The following is a 16061-nucleotide window of genomic DNA, read 5'->3' on the forward strand; positions in this document are numbered from 1 at the left end:
AGAAATACCATCTGTTATGTGTAAAAACAAGCAGGAGGAGGGATGAGGTGAATTTGACCAGGGTCTGGCTGGCATTACAGGTTTCAGAAAGAAACCTCATGCATGAGGAATTGTCAGGGATGACATCACAGTCTATTCTTTAAATCAACACTGAACTGGGATCACTGGAGAAGTGTAAATTCTGTATCCAGGTTTCTGCAAAAGACTCTATGTAATGACTTGGTTCTGGTTGAAATTGTAAGAATGACCAGAGGAGGGCAGCAGTGCGACTTCGATACGCGTGATTTACCGGAAGACGAAACAGAACGGAAATGACGTGACTTTTATTACTCGACAATATTTTTAGTTCGCTGTGTGAGAGTTTATCTGCTGCTGCTGAAGAAATCCTGTCAGCTTAACAAACGAAATATGAGGAGGAGGTCAGCCGTGAGCTCAGACTGCTGCAGAACAACCGGAAACCCGAGATAAAGTCACACAAAGCAGGTTTGTGAAACTGTGACGGTCTCATTGAACTAACACTCTGATCAGAGCGCAGCTTGTATGCTAACAGACTAAAATCAGGGAGCAGCTAATCACACAAGTGCTTGTGTCTTTTTAAAAGGTAAGCGTTTAAAACTAAACGTCCAGAGAGACACAGCAGAAAGTGACTTTACTAAAACATCGCGGTGAAAACCTTCGTGCTTGCGGACACCCGCGGACTCCATGCGGTGTGTGTGCAGGCCGGTGTACCGCATTCACGGCAAAACAGTGAAACAGATGCAGCATTGAGGACCCGTTAACAGAAAACCAGAATGTAAACGCTGGTTTTTACCTGAACTAGTTAGATTGGTTTAGATATTCCAGTCCGTGTTTCGGATTGCATCCGTGGATTCATCAATTTCTGCGAGTATATCACGTGATTTAACCAGATTAAAGACCCCGCGAGGGGGGGAGAGCTCTTATTTGTAGGTGGCAGTATGGCTATAGAGGGATCACCAGTTTATTTCTTGATGACTAAAATCACTAGTTTTCTGAATGAAGTTCTCAATACCTTGAACTCATTTATACTTTTTACAATAAATTAACACAACAGTGTCAGTGTTTATATATTCCCCATGATGTTTGATTATTTAAGATGATCATTTGTTTTTCACAGTAACCATCGATTGTTTTAAGACAATCACCACTAAAACATTGCTGTTTCTCCATGATGGCATCTTAAGAGGCTGGCATTCAGTTATTTTTTTGTAATTCTCTCTTTAAATGGTACAGTTACATTTAAAGAAACACTGATCCGCTCAGAGCTGTAAACTGACTGCAGCACACATGTTTCACACTGAACAGCTTGCTGGAAACAGATTACTCCAATGTGATTCATTCATTAACATGATTTTTGGTCTGTTTCTATCATGAGTCCTTCTGTGACTGCTGGACGCTGTGTAAACACAAGCGTCCAGCAGTCTAAGCTAGTGAAAGAGACACTTTTGCTCATTTTATACAAATTAAAGTGATGTTTTGTTTTATTGAGCAGGAAGCTGCCTGTGTTAAACTGAGCAGGAGACCATTTGAATTAAGGAGTTGGCTAATTAGGCCTAGTCTTTTATCAACCAAGCTTTTGAACAGGATGTATGAAGTAAACTCGAGACTCCGTTGGGCTGCTTGGTGGTATCAGAAAGAAAATGTTAGCTTGTGGTCACAGAAACAGGTTTGAGTCTTGTCAGAGTTTTCATTATTTGATCTTTTTATTTTAACTTACAAATATTTTATTTTAAAGTTGGTTTCTTTAATGTAGACGTCTGAGCACTCTTCACTGCACTGCACCGCATACACTCCTTTACAAAACAACATGGTGCATGCGGTGCGGTGCAGCATTGGTTTCTCCAGTGTGTGCAGTGCATACATTGGAGAAACCAAACAGTCACTCCATAAACGCATGGCGCAGCATAGAAGAGCCACCTCGACAAAACAAGACAAGACTTGGGTGTACATCTGCATCTAAAGGTCAAAGGTAACTCTTTCGAGGATTCCATTGTTGCCGTCCTTGAACAGAGGGGGTGGCTTACGACATCAACCGTCTGCTACCTACAATACAGTTTTGAGATCACTTCCAGGCACCTCAGGGCCCACTCACATCTTGCATCAGTTGATCTCAATAGGCCATAATAGGGTGAGGCCAGATCGTACAATGGTTTCAAACGAAAATAGTGCTGATAATGACCTACGCCCTTTTTCACATAATCAATAGTGGGTCAAGTTCCTAAGGGACAACTCCCACTAGAGTTGAAATACCCGGGTTTCTTCACCATTAGGTTTTAGAACTAAAGAAGCTTGTCGGATAAAAGGTGAAACGTCTTCTAGAAATGTAAACAAGTCTGGTCACTGTGAGGTAACGTTTAATGATGTTAAATGTCACCTCTTTTAATTTGTTGGTCAGTAGGAGCTTTCTGGGTAAAATTATTTTTTGGGGGTTTTTTAGTTTCTGATCATTCTGTTGATGCTTTGTTGCTGATTAAAGACACAGTCATGGGAGTATAGAGAGCCGAGATCAAAGGGTGGTGTGATGTAGTTTCCATCTGTGCTGCAAATACTAAATGTCTCACTGCACAATCTGGACTTGCATCACAAACATTTGCATATTATTTTGGTATCACATGTTTGATAAAAGGACAAATTCTGAATATGAAAGCAGGCAACCATCTGAATTAAAGAGTTCACTAATTAGGCCTAGTCCTTTATCGAACAAGCTTTTGATTTTTTTATTTATTTTTTTTTAAGTGTCATTGTTGATTTAAATGTAATTTTTATGGTTGAAAGTTTGTTGGGATGTAAGTAACCAGTGTAATACTATCTGTTTGTGGAAAAAGCAAAAGCTTCTGGGGGATTTTTGATGTTCTGAAGTTGTTCCTTCATATAAATTTGCTGGAATGTATTTGCTCAGATCTGTTTTCCTGTCATCACATTAGTAACTTTTTTCTTGTGTCACTTTGTTCCTCAAGACATCCCACAGCAACATGAAGTGTAAGGACGAAGAAGGTCGTGATGATCAGCAGGTCTGTAACCAGGAGAGGAGCTCCAGTGTGGACCAGGAGAATCCTGATCTTCCACCGATTAAAGAGGAACAGGAGGAACTGCGCATCGCTCAGGCAGGAGAGCAGCTTGTAGTGAAACAGGAGGCCGATGGCATCATTTTCTGGACCGGGGAAGAGCGCCTCAGGCTGCTGGATGTCATCTGGAGTCCTGAAACGAATTTATTACACAGATCAGGTATGCAGCTGTGCTGTAGAGATCTTACACACACACACACACACACACACACACACACAGAGGAACTGTCATGGTGAAACACCACAAACCTAAAGAAAGCACCATCAAACTGTAAAGAGTGCAGATGAAAATTAGCCTATATAGCTAAATTTGGCATATTCATATGTTGAAATTATGTGATCGTATTCATTAATATGCACTGTCTCTTTTAAATAAAATAAATGTAAACATGATAAGTATATGACCAAAACAAGTGAAAGTGATGCTTCAACAAATCTAAGTACAAACTGGGACGTCAGAGTCATTTGCGAGTATGACTGCTTGCGAAAAGAGCTCACAAAGGCACCAGGAGACAAAAATAAAATGTTACAGAATACTACCTCAGTAAAAACATATTTTTCAACATCTCCTCTAAATGTTGGCATATTTGTGGAAATGAGCTTCGTCCAGTGGGTTTCTAGGCTCAGCCCAGAAGGATCTCTGTAATTTGAGATGTACTCTGAGTGAACTTACTTTTCTTCAAAGGATCCAGCTGAGGTGGTACAAAAAATCAGTTAAAGTGGCAGATAATTTCAGCTGTAGTATTAGAAAAGACATTTGCAATGATCCTACACAAGCAGCTGTTGTCTACTCATATGGAAAAGGTCATTAAACAATTTGGAGTCCATCATTCTACAATGAGAAAGATTAGTCACAAGTGGAAAACATACAAGGTAGCTGCCATTCTTTCCAGTTATCGATACCCTATCAAATACATCTCAATGGTCAATGAAATTGCAAGAAATTCAAGAGATACATCCCAGACTCTAAAGGCCTTAGTTGGCATGTTAAAGTTCATGACAGTACAATTAGTAAAAGACTAAAAAAATTGGGGTTGTTTAGAAGAGTTGCCAGGAGAAAAGCTACTCTCGCTCCCAAAAAGAACATGGCAGCATGGCTTAGGTTTGCAGTGTTCCATCTGAATAAACCACAAGATGTCTAGAGCAATGTCCTTTGGACAGAATAGGGGAAAAAAGTGGAGGGGTTTGCTATAATACACAGCACCATATTTTACAAAAGCCCTCATACCACTTATTTTGCAAGTATTGTAGAGTCAAATTTGAGACTGTCTTTCTAATTAATAAAATTTGGAGGAGAATGAATCGTATAACAGGACAATGATCCCAATCACACCACCAAATCTACAACAGAATGGCTGAAAAGAAAACAGTCACAGTGTTGCAATGCTCAGTCAAAGCCCAGACCCAATGTTATTAAAATGTTGTGGTAGGACCTTGAGGGAGCTTGTACAAGCAAAGCCTGCAAGTCTCAGTGAACTGAAGTACTGCTGTAAAGAAGAGTGGGCCAGTGATATGAAAGACTGAGGCCTTTATAGAGAATCCTGATTTAGATCTTTAATATGGTATATTACTTTTCCCATTAACTGTGCTCCTATTACTGTGATTACTGTCTTGTCTTTGAATTTATCTAGCCAAGACACTCTGGCCCCAGAGTATTTATACACTTGAAAACTAGACTAGATAACGTGGGTATGCTAATGTTGCTATACAGTGTCAAACTAAGTTAAAACATTCAGATTAGCCATAACTACTATGAAATTTTCTTTACATGCTTATCAAATTTGAGATGTGAGTCTAAAATTGTCAGCAGACAAAGTGTTTAGTGTCTGAAACCAGCAAAGATCAACTTGCTAGTTTTCCTTGTGAAAAAGGGGCAATGAAAGGCTGCTGAGTAATTTTTAATGAAGATTTAATTAATTCTGCATTTTATCCTGTAGTGGAAGACTTTATGAAACAAATATTTTGTAAAGCTTCTGTTTTGGAATAATAATCTGAGACTGTATCTGCTTAATTTAAGACCTGCTAACAACATTTTATTTTGATTAATATGTAATTCTATGTTTTTGTACCATGACTGCAACTGCTCCGAATTCAGACATCCAGAACCAAAGATGTGTTTTCATATTTGTCCCTTCAGACCTCCCACAACAACACGACTGTAAGGAAGAAGAGGGTCTGGATGACCATCAGGTGTGTAACCAGGAGAGGTACTCCAGTCTGGGCCAGGAGCACCCAGAGCCGCGACACATTAAAGAGGAACCGGAGGAATTGTGCATCAGTCAGGAGGGAGAGCAGTTTGCAGTGAAGCAGGAGAGTGATACCTTTATGGTGACTCAGACTTATGAGCAGTGTAGGCCAGAACCAAAGAGTGAGCAGTTTCTTTCTCATAACTTACCTGAACCACAGAGACGAGATGAGGAAGAAGGCAGGCATGTGGATTTGGGATCAATTAGAAGAGCAGAGCCGATAAAGAGGAAACCTCGCGGTGTGGGAGCAGATGACTCTCCCGGCTCAGAGGGCCAGTATACAACAAACACATTTAAAAAGTGTTTAAAATGTGAAACTTGTGGAAAAATCTTTCATTTTAAATCTGGACTGAATGAACACCAGAGAGTTCACACAGGTGAGAAGCCTTACTGTTGTAGTGTCTGTGGAAACAAATTTAGTTTCTCATCTGCATTCAAAGTTCACATGAGAATTCACACTGGTGAGAAACCATATTCTTGCAGTACTTGTGGGAAATGTTTTAGAGATTTAAAATCATTCAAAACTCACACTAGAATTCACACAGGTGAAAAGCCATATTCTTGTAGCATCTGTGGAAAAACATTCAGGGACTTATCAGGATTCCGAAAACACACACGAATTCACACAGGTGAGAAGCCATATGTTTGCACCATATGTGAGAGAAGCTTCAGTCAAATGATACACTTGAAAACTCACATGAGAATTCACACAGGTGAGAAGCCATTATCGTCTGGCCCCCGTGGTAAAAGATATAGATACTCATTTGGATTGAAAGCACAGATGAGAATTCACACGGGCGAGAAGTCACATTTTTGTAGCACATGTGGGAAAACATTCAAGCAGAAGACACAGTTAAAAAGACACATGAGAAATCATACTGGTTAAAAATGTCATCTTTTAGATTTTTAGCACTGTGTTGATAGCATAGCCCGCAACGGTGAGACGCCAAATCAGTGCAACACCTGTGAGGAAAAAATGATCTCATATATTCTAATACTGGCTTATTCTTATAATTGTAGGGAAAGCCGTTTGTTGGTTTTGTTTGTTTGTTTTTAAATCTAGAAATGATATTTTTAGCCTGTAGAGATATTACACAAAAATTAATTGTTGAATTATGTCCTTAAACTTGATTCACTAAACAGCTTTGTTGTAAAAAAAAAAAAAAAAAAAAAAGTTTAGTTTTGTTTTTCATAGTAAAGATTTGATTCTTCTGTGAGGCTTGTGTTGTTGTTTTTTTTTTCCCAGTTTTTCTTCTGTCTTGTATCCATTTTTCTTTTTTTAATGGCTAACCTGTATTTCATTACAAATGGCTTGATGGCAGGAGGTGTGTATCATGTCTCTAGTCTGGTAAATAAATATGTACGCTTATGGAAGTTGTAGTGCAGTATTGACAAGCAACATAATTTGTAACATGGCACCTGATTGTCAAATGAAATTTCAGTCCTTCACATGGTTTGACAAAAACATGACTCTTAAAGTTAATGAGTTTATTAAAAATCCAGACATTCTAAGCAAAGCATGGTGCAGTTGGTGCATGGACTCGATCATTTACTCCAGCTGAGGATGGAGGGCAACTAAGAAACGTCAAACAGCTTACAACAACATAGGAGTCCATCTGTTATAATGTGTATATCTACGCTTATGCGCAGTAAGTAAATTATGCGTACTTATTGATGCTGTAAACTAAAAAGCTGCCCGGCTAAGCAACAGATCAAGGAAAAACTCCACTAGCAAGAGACAGACTAGACTTTCAGGTCACTGAATGTGTTGTGATGTTTATTTTGTTCTTAGCGATGTGCTTAGTATGTTATTTATCTTTAAAGTTTAAATAAAGATTTCATGAAACACTTCTGGTGAAGAGACATTTGCGTAGTGTAGCTGCAGGTTTACAGTTAAACTGCATGAAAGTGTAATGGTAAAAGATGTTTAATATGTTTATATGGTTTGTCATTGCTTTTGGTCTTCAAATAAGCACTTTTGTCATATTTAGCCTGATGATTAGCATATGATATGACCAGTTGTCTTATATTAAATAACTTTCCTCTGCAGTGCTTTAAAGTTTCATCCACTGAAATAATCAAGTGGTGATAAAATTAACTTTTTACGACAACGAGGACTTAAATGTTTCTTTCACTGAGATTAACTGTTTGTAAAGGATTTTCGTTTGTATGCAAATTGTCTTTAATATTTTGTTAATTTGGGGGGGGGGTTGCGCTTTAGTCTTGGAGTTTTGTCATTGTTTAAACCATTTTTGTTATTTTTATGCTTTTATTTTATTGTAATCATTACTTGAGTTTCTTTTTCTTCTTTGTGTTCCAGCTAATTTTTTTTTAAATATAGCTCTTTTTTGCTTTTTTTCCTAGCCTTCCGCTATGGGTTTCTATCAAGTTTCAGTGTGTTTTATTTTGAAAGCTGGTTGCTGACCTAATTAAATGTTAGGTTTTTGTTACTCCTGCCTGTTTTTTGAGTCCTGCATTTGGGTTGGTTTTCCTACAAAACATTTTTAATGTTTTAAGGTTGGATATTATATTTTATCAATGGTACTTTGAAGGAGAAACAGGCTCATTCTCAGCTCTGTATTTATATTCTTGATGTTTACTAGAGGCCATGATCCGCTGCTATTTTACACTAGGCCTTAATGCAACACCTGAATTAATAATCAAATATGAGCCGTTTCAAGTCTTCTCACTGACATTATACCTGACACACAACACATACACAACCGCACCATATATAAAATTCATCATTTTGTGGGCAGGCTCCAGTAAATTTGAAATAAAGGTACGCAAGATGATATGGAAGACTGGGACTACATCCCCCTCACTGGAAAAACAAGGGTTGTCGTCATTGGACCTTAATGCTCAGAGTTACACTGAGATGAGATTCTGCATCAGTGGCAGTCCCATATCTTCACAGGCTGGGACCGAACTCTGCTCCAAGGTGACAACACTCACCCCCACAGTCCGGGGTTTATCAGAGACTACCTCCAGAATCTGGGAGAAGGGAGGATGAAGTGGCCTGCCTGTAGTCCAGACCTCAATCCCACCGAACACTCATGGGATTGACTTGATGTGTAGTTCGTGCCAGAATGAGTAGCATGGCCACAGTGGCTGACCAGCAACACATGCTGGGTGATGAATGGGACGCTATCCCACAGCACTGTGTGACCAGCATGAGGAGGAGATGCCATGCTCTATATGGTTCTTCCACATGCTACTGAGGCCTCTGTTTGTTAAATCAATGAACTGTTAAATTGCCAGACAACCATCCAGTCAAATCTAATGAACAAGACCAACCAAGACTCAGTAGCAGAAAATTAATGATATAAAACTATAATATTTATGATTATAATCAATGAAGAGATATTTACTTTAAAAAAACTGAAGAAAAAATAAAACCCTGAACGAGGTGTTTTACTCTGTCTTCATTTCAGGATCTCACTCTGATCGCGAAAATTTGAAAGTAATCTGCGAGAAACTACTGAAGCAGTTTTCCTTCTGAAACAAAATTCAGAGTTAAGCTTTAAAGAGGAGCTTCATCAGTCAGTCTGTGAAATTTCAACTTTCATCACTAAAAGAGCTTCATTACCGAGAAATGAGACAAGTTTTATTTTAGTTGTTGATTACTACATTACTTGTAAAATTGGATAACTATAAACTATAGATTTTTTATACATATATATATACATATACATGACAAGTAAATTTCCAGCATTTGTTTGTTTGTTGTTTTTTTTGGGGGGGGGGGGGGGGGATGCTTGAATGCAGCATCAGTGTTACAGGTTGTGACTCCTGTGAACAAACTGACACAGTGTGATATTACACATATTTAAATCTGTCTTTACTGATGATGTTGAAGCTGCTGAAGGCTCAGTGAAGTTTTGTCTTCCTGCAGGTTAACAAGTGAAATCTGAAACTGATGCACAACACAAGAGGGCGCCTTCATCCTGCTAACAGGGATGTAGAGGAGGTTAAAGCACCTCAGCTCAGTTTGTCCACTGTTTTACATCCAGCCATATTATTAGGCTAATTAAACCCTTTATAATAAAGTGCATCAATCATTAGTTTCACAATTATTAGGTAATTCAAACTAAATCACTGACAACTACAAGCCCAGCTTTACTCGTAGAAAAATTCTGAAAACAGCAAATTTGGAAAAACTGATGATGGATCACATAATCAAACTTAGGGTGAGACTTAAGAGTGAAGCCATTCATTCTGCTGAATAAGAAAAAGCAGGATCAGCGGGGTTTCTGTTTGAATCGGGGAGAATGAGTTTGTGTGTTAGCAGTCAAAATGGTATTAATGAGATGTATTTGACATATTAAATTCAAAAGCTTATTAAGAATAAAAATCAGAACTTCTGAATTCAGATGCATCATCAAAGAAAGCACAACTCATATGTGAAGGAATATGTGGGAGAATGAAATGAAGGGGGGCAGTTACTTTTCACTGCAAAACAATGTTAAGATACAGAAACACCATGTTTTATTTGTGAAAAATGAGCACACACATGCTGAATAAAAATGCACTTGTGGAATAGCAGAAACTGTTAAGCATGCTTTGATGGTCTGCTCCAACTATTCTACAGAAAGAAACCTGAAGCTTAAGGAATTGTCACTGGTGGAGATTAAACAATAAATATAATAAATTCTAAAGTCAGTTTTCTGCAAAGTACCACACTTTATGAGGTACCTTACGCCAAGCGTGTCAGTGTTACGATAAAAAAGTGATCGTCTGCCAAAAACTGATTTTTGCCAAAACCTGATTGCTCATATTTAAACTGCTATGAATAACTTGTTGGTCTATAATGTGTGAAACATATGTCAAATATATCCCTCATTAATGATATCAAGCCAACTTGAGCCACAAACAACATTCCTGTAACAAGGTAGAAGCTGCAATCAGTTTTTGGCAGTGACTTTTATATATCCTTTATTTATGCAGTTAAAAACATGTTGACATTAAAATGTCTTTTTAAAGAGTAATCAGGCCAAGAGGACAGGAGAAATTGCAACAAATGTAACAATAGTTCTGTAAACATTTTTAAGTGGACAAAAAGAACCGGATTGGTTATAATGTAAGTACAATAATGCAGAGTTATAGAGATACTAAATGGGTCATTTTTAAATTTCATATATAATTACTTTGTAAACCCTGTTCACCCAAGTCTATTTAACAACATACATAAAGATATTACACATAAAAAAACACACACACACGGAAACATTGGAAATCAGTTTTTGGCCGGAGATCACTTTTTGGCACAGCACCGGACCCTTCAAAAGAAGAAGAGGAAAAACGGAAATGACGTAACGGTTACGCTTACTCAAGGCGGAAGTTAGCTTCATATGCAATGTTCGTTTAACTGCAAACGTTTGTTCGCTAGTTTACTAGCGAAATATTTACGTTTTTGAAGCAAGAACGACAGTTTCCTGGAGAGCTGAACTGTTGGTATGGAAGAAATCTGCTCAGAGATACGACACGATCGTCCAGTATGAAGTCGATATCAGCTGTCAGCGCAGACTAGTGGATATCAGCTGGAAAGCTGAAATAAAATTACACACGACAGGTGTGTAAAGCTCTGATGGTCTCAGGGAAGTAGCACCGAAATCAGAGGTCTGATTTAGGACTGCGGTTAAGTGAGCATTCAGCCTATAATTCTTTCTTGCGCTTCTACCCAGTGTTTTATGGTAGTCAGTCTTTTTTTCTTTTTTGCTGATTTCTGTGGTTGCAGCCCGTGAAAGGACCAGTTTACAGTAAATGTTTTTCCTGTTTGGCTATCAGGTTGATTTATGATATTGTGCATCTCAAAATGGAGTGTGTGAAAAAAAGAAAACGGGAGAAGTGTGTGAGAGATACTGGTTTCAGTTTTAAGGTTTCAGTTATTTTATTTTCTAGGTAATCCGAACTGTTTTCATGCTCATTTTCACTTTACTTTACTACATTACCGAGAGTCTTATCGAGAGGGAAAATCAAGCATAAGTAATATTTCTGTGAGAATGAAAGACAATTTTGATGAAAGTGAGCAAAGTCAATCGTATCATTACATCGTTTTAAAAAGTCATTAAATAATACTTGATAGCTGACATGGAATTCTCAAAAGATTCCTCTTCTGGGTCCACTAGAGTACACAAAGTTTAAATAATTGTCTAAAATAATTGAAGCTTTAATATATATGTATACCCGCTGGATGTCTTTCACATGGCAGCACCAGAGTCCCCTTTGGTTTGCTCTGCTTCTGTTTTCAAATCTGAGAGTATTTATGTAGAAATCAAGACAAAGAGCTGCTGCTGACTATCTTGGCCACGTCTCCCTTGAAAAAGAGGTTTTTAATCTCAATGGGATCTTCCTGGTTAAATAAATTAAAAAAAACAAAACAAAAGAGATATAAATGGGATAAAGTGAAACAGCTTTTAAAGTAGAGCCTCCAGCAAAACTCAAAGGGTGAAGCTGGCAGCGGCTACCTGAACATTTTATAACTTTGTTCCTTTGTTTAGTCAAGATTTCCTACAACAACATGAAGTGTAAAGAAGAGGAGGGTTTGGATGACCAGCAGGTCTATAAGCAGGAGAGGAACTCCAGCGTGGACCAGGAGGACCCGAAGATTAAAGAGGAAGAGGAGGAACTCTGCATCAATCAGGAGGAAGAGCATCTTGTACAGAAGCAGGACGCTGAAGGCATTATTGTCTGGACTGGGGAAGAGCGACGCAAACTACTGGATACCATCTGGAAACCTGAAATTAAGTTACACAGAATAGGTATGTAAAGCTGTAATGATCTTAATAAAGTTTGACTTATGTATTCTAATCAGAGATGAAAGTTGCATTTATTTTAAAATACACAGGGCCAGCTGCAATATGTAGCATGCAACTTTTTTTAACTGTTTAACATTAGACCTATACTGCATGCCACAACATTTAAATGACTAAAACTAAAGAGTCTGTTGCTTGAGAAGACAGACACTGTTTTGAGAGTCTAATTAATGTTACAATCTGAAAATGAGCTTAGAAAGAAGTTAATTGTAGATTGTGTCAAAAGTAAACATAGTGAAAACCATGTACACATATTCACGGCAGCAGAGGATATCAGATTATAATGAATATGTATTTACCTTTTAAGGTTACCTGCCTAGTTTTGCCATTTTCCAAAAAGGTGTTTTCTCAAATTCCCGAAGGTCCTGGTTAACAGCGAATCATTTATTGGTGGGAATTAAAATTCTCCTGTTACATTCTGACTTCTGAAATTGAAGTGATTGTTTTACTAGAGAAAGACACTTCACTCTGTTGGAGCCACAGAAATGGTAAATGGCCTGCATTTGTATAGCGCTTTACAGAAACACTGTGTCCTTCCTGCTTTTACAGCTGTGTTAGTGATGTTTCTTCTTCCTGGTGACAAACACTAACGCATTAGTGAAAAATGCTCCAACCATAAACAGATGATCGGGTACTGATCTTTTTTGTTGTCTGCAGAAGGTTTTATTTACGCCCAAAATGTAATTGACTGAAATGCTTGTGGAAAACATAACTATCTTTGCCACACACAAACAGATTCACTCAAAGTGTTGTGTTGTGAGTCTGCAGCTGTACATGCAGGCAGGCTGATAAACAAAAAGGAGAAGGAGGTCTGATATCATATAAACTCACTCCAGATATCACTGAGAGGAACAGGTAACACATACACATTTACGCAGGTCACCCCTCAAAAAACGGAGTCAACAGTCACCTGACGTCATAAAAAGTGAGACAACAGAGGAAATAATATCTGGTGTGTTGACTTGGCAGGGATGATAAATTAGAAAACTTGAGAAATTAGAAGCACAGTAAGATGCCACCTGATACCTGACTTTTGTAATTTTCTTCACATGCATTTTGCATTTTTATCATTGATGCATGCATCTCTCATCCAGTTAAACGATGCCTCAGCAGCACGGAAATATACAAAATTGCATATTAATTACTGCCTGGTTAAGATAAGTATGGTTAAATATTTATATTCTGTTTACTAAAACACGAAATTACTAAATTTAAATTAAGTTAATCATATCAGAAGAGTGTTTTTCATTGTGCTTAGAGCTATGCAGGAAAACGTTTCCCATTGTAGTTTACCACAAGAGAACACAAGCCAGAGCAAAACAACACTGCCCTTACATGCCTTATAACTGTACCAAAACCAGACGTCCACTACTAAATTAATTTGAAAGAAAATGCACCAGTAGTTTTAAATTTCATGCATATATAACACCAGAAATGTCCACATAGTGAGCTGAACTTGGCTAATCAGCAGTCATTTGCATCAAATGGTTTGCCACATTTGTGCACTTTAAGTTTCACTGGACTATGTGAGCAACATGCTCATAATGTAGTGAACTGCTAATGGTTAAGACTGGATTATATTTTCTCAAATGTTTTTTTTTTTTTGTTGTTGTTGTTGCTTTGTTTCCTCAGACCTCCCACAACAAAATGGCTGTAAGGAAGAGAAGGGTCTGGACGATCAAGAAAGGAACCAGGAGGACCCAGCGCTTCCACAGATTAAAGAGGAACCAGAGGATCTTAGCAGCAGTCAGGAGGTAGATCGGATTGTACTAAAGCAGGAGGCTGATGCCTTTATAGTGACTGCTACCTCTGAGGAAAGTGAACCAGAACCAAATGGTGACCAACTCCTTTCTCATAACTCTCCTGATTCAGAGAGACGAGATCAGGAAGAAGGCGAGGATGTGGACTCAGGATCAGCAAGAAATGCAGAGCTGAAGAAAAGGAACCATCACAGAAATGGAAGTCACAGTACCATAGTAGACATCTCTTCAGTGTCAGATAGTCACTGTAAAGCTAACACAAGTAAAAAGTCTGTAAAATGTGGAACTTGTGGAAAAACCTTCCCGTTTAAATCCAGACTGACTAAACATCTGAGCGCGCACACAGGGGAGAAGCCTTATTTGTGTAGCACCTGTGGAAAAGGATTCAGTTACAAATCACATTTGCAATGTCACCAAAGAATTCACACAGGTGAGAAGCCTTATTCTTGTAGAACCTGTGGAAAAAGTTTCATTCAGATGCACCAACTGAAAACTCACATGAGGATCCACACAGGTGAGAAGCCTTATTCTTGTAGCACATGTGGAAAAAACTTTAGTGTCTTGTCAGCCTTCAAAACCCACATTAGAATTCACACAGGTGAGAAGCCATATTCTTGCATTACCTGTGGGAAAAGCTTCAGTCATACGACATCCTTTAAAACTCACATGAAAATTCACACAGGTGAGAAGCCACATTCTTGCATTACCTGTGGAAAAAGTTTCAGTCATATGATGAACTTGAAAACCCACATGAGAATTCATACAGGTGAGAAGCCACATTCTTGCATTACCTGTGGAAAAAGTTTCAGTCATATGATGAACTTGAAAACCCACATGAGAATTCATACAGGTGAGAAGCCACATTCTTGTAGCACCTGTGGGAAAAGATTTAGCGATTCATCAGGATTCAAAAAACATAAAAGGATTCATACAGGTGAGAAGCCCCACCCTTGTAACACCTGTGGAAAGAGATTCAGTGACATGACGAATTTGAAAACTCACATGAGAATTCACACGTCTGAGAAGCCATATTCCTGTAGCAATTGCGGGAAAGGTTTTGTTCAGATGATACAGTTGAAAAGGCACATGAGAATTCATACTAGTTAAGTTTTAAAATGTGGAATGTACTTTATTATAGAAAAACAAGAATGGATAAATAATTTATTGACACTTGTATTCTATAGCCAAGATTACATCACTCTATCCAAAAGCTGACACAAGTGACACAAGTCATTATGGATTTGAACAGTGTTGTCCATTATTTCCCAATGTTTTATGTTTGACACTGCTTACATGAAACAACCATGTTGTTTTAACTATTTAAATAAACTTATCTCTTTTTTTGCAAATGTGGGCTTTTTATTTCTTTCAGAGAGAGATATAGAATGAGAAGTTTTTTTTTTACTCAGATCTTAGAATGATACTGTCATGGCTGCGGTGGCAGACGTGTGGTGAGTGTGAGAGAGGACCCAGACGCTGGCACTGGCTTGGACGTGAGCGAGCTTTATTTACACACTGGTGGCACAAACAGAAACACGGCGAGGAAAACAAAACCTAAAGGTGACCTAAACTGGGAATGACTAACAAAACTAACCTGAACGGGTGACTGGGAGAAAACAGAGGGAAGAAACACAGACGGACTAGCAATGAACATGAGAGAACACACACTATAAAGATTTGGGAAAGATGGGAAAAGATTTGGTGACTTATCAGCATCCAGAAAACACAAGAAAATCCACACAGGTGAGAAGCTGCATTCTTGCAGCACCTGTGGCAAGGAATTCATTCAGCTGATACACTTGAGAAGGCACATGAGAATTCATACTGATTAAAAGTGTAAGAATGTGGGAAAGCGTAGATGTAGTACTGTGATGATGGTAGAGTTCACATGTGTAAGAAGCCAAATCTCTCCAGCACCTAAAGGACAATATGACCTCTTTTTCTTTTTTTTCTGTTTTGGGGGGTAATTATGGTATAATTATTTATTCGCTTATTCTTATGATTTAGAAAAAAGCCTGATTTCATATTTATTTAAACTGATAAATGAATTCATTATTTTTCTTGTTATAAACTGTAGAGCTGACAAGCATCGGTTCTAGATGGAGCCTTTTAAGTTCCAAAGGTTTTGGTTGAGAGAAATGAGCACAAACAATATTA

General features: G+C 38.1%; 2 protein-coding genes across 6 annotated transcripts; both read left to right on the forward strand.

Annotated features, from left to right (window-relative positions):
* Positions 1 to 318: 318 nt before the first annotated feature.
* Positions 319 to 7660, forward strand: LOC134616987 (zinc finger protein 502-like). Its single transcript, XM_063462130.1, has 3 exons — positions 319 to 483; positions 2976 to 3243; positions 5221 to 7660. Exons 2-3 carry the CDS (start codon positions 2991 to 2993, stop codon positions 6213 to 6215), a joined length of 1248 nt encoding a protein of 415 aa, XP_063318200.1. The 5' UTR covers positions 319 to 483; positions 2976 to 2990; the 3' UTR covers positions 6216 to 7660.
* Positions 7661 to 10675: 3015 nt separating this feature from the next.
* On the forward strand, positions 10676 to 15204 carry LOC134616975 (zinc finger protein OZF-like). 5 transcript variants are annotated; one of them, XM_063462113.1, is made up of 4 exons: positions 10676 to 10901; positions 11830 to 12090; positions 13777 to 14418; positions 14503 to 15204. In XM_063462113.1, the coding sequence occupies exons 2-4, from the start codon at positions 11850 to 11852 to the stop codon at positions 15009 to 15011; spliced, it is 1392 nt and encodes a 463-aa protein (XP_063318183.1). In that variant the 5' UTR covers positions 10676 to 10901; positions 11830 to 11849; the 3' UTR covers positions 15012 to 15204. The 5 variants fall into 5 exon arrangements, with proteins under 5 accessions (XP_063318183.1, XP_063318184.1, XP_063318181.1 ...); XM_063462114.1 differs by lacking the exon at positions 14503 to 15204 and having other exon boundaries at positions 13777 to 13898; positions 14017 to 14126; XM_063462111.1 differs by having other exon boundaries at positions 10676 to 10971; positions 13777 to 15204.
* Positions 15205 to 16061: the final 857 nt, after the last annotated feature.

This window comes from Pelmatolapia mariae, linkage group LG18, assembly GCF_036321145.2.
Source record: "Pelmatolapia mariae isolate MD_Pm_ZW linkage group LG18, Pm_UMD_F_2, whole genome shotgun sequence".
Taxonomy (NCBI): domain Eukaryota; kingdom Metazoa; phylum Chordata; class Actinopteri; order Cichliformes; family Cichlidae; genus Pelmatolapia; species Pelmatolapia mariae.

Excerpts from the sequence above, each read along its gene's own strand:
- LOC134616987 (XM_063462130.1), top strand. The coding sequence starts at position 2,991 with ATGAAGTGTAAGGACGAAGAAGGTCGTGATGATCAGCAGGTCTGTAAC. Across the intron at positions 3,244-5,220 it reads GAATTTATTACACAGATCAG|ACCTCCCACAACAACACGAC; the intron begins GTATGCAGCTGT and ends TTGTCCCTTCAG.
- LOC134616975 (XM_063462111.1), top strand. The coding sequence starts at position 11,850 with ATGAAGTGTAAAGAAGAGGAGGGTTTGGATGACCAGCAGGTCTATAAG. Across the intron at positions 12,091-13,776 it reads AATTAAGTTACACAGAATAG|ACCTCCCACAACAAAATGGC; the intron begins GTATGTAAAGCT and ends TTGTTTCCTCAG.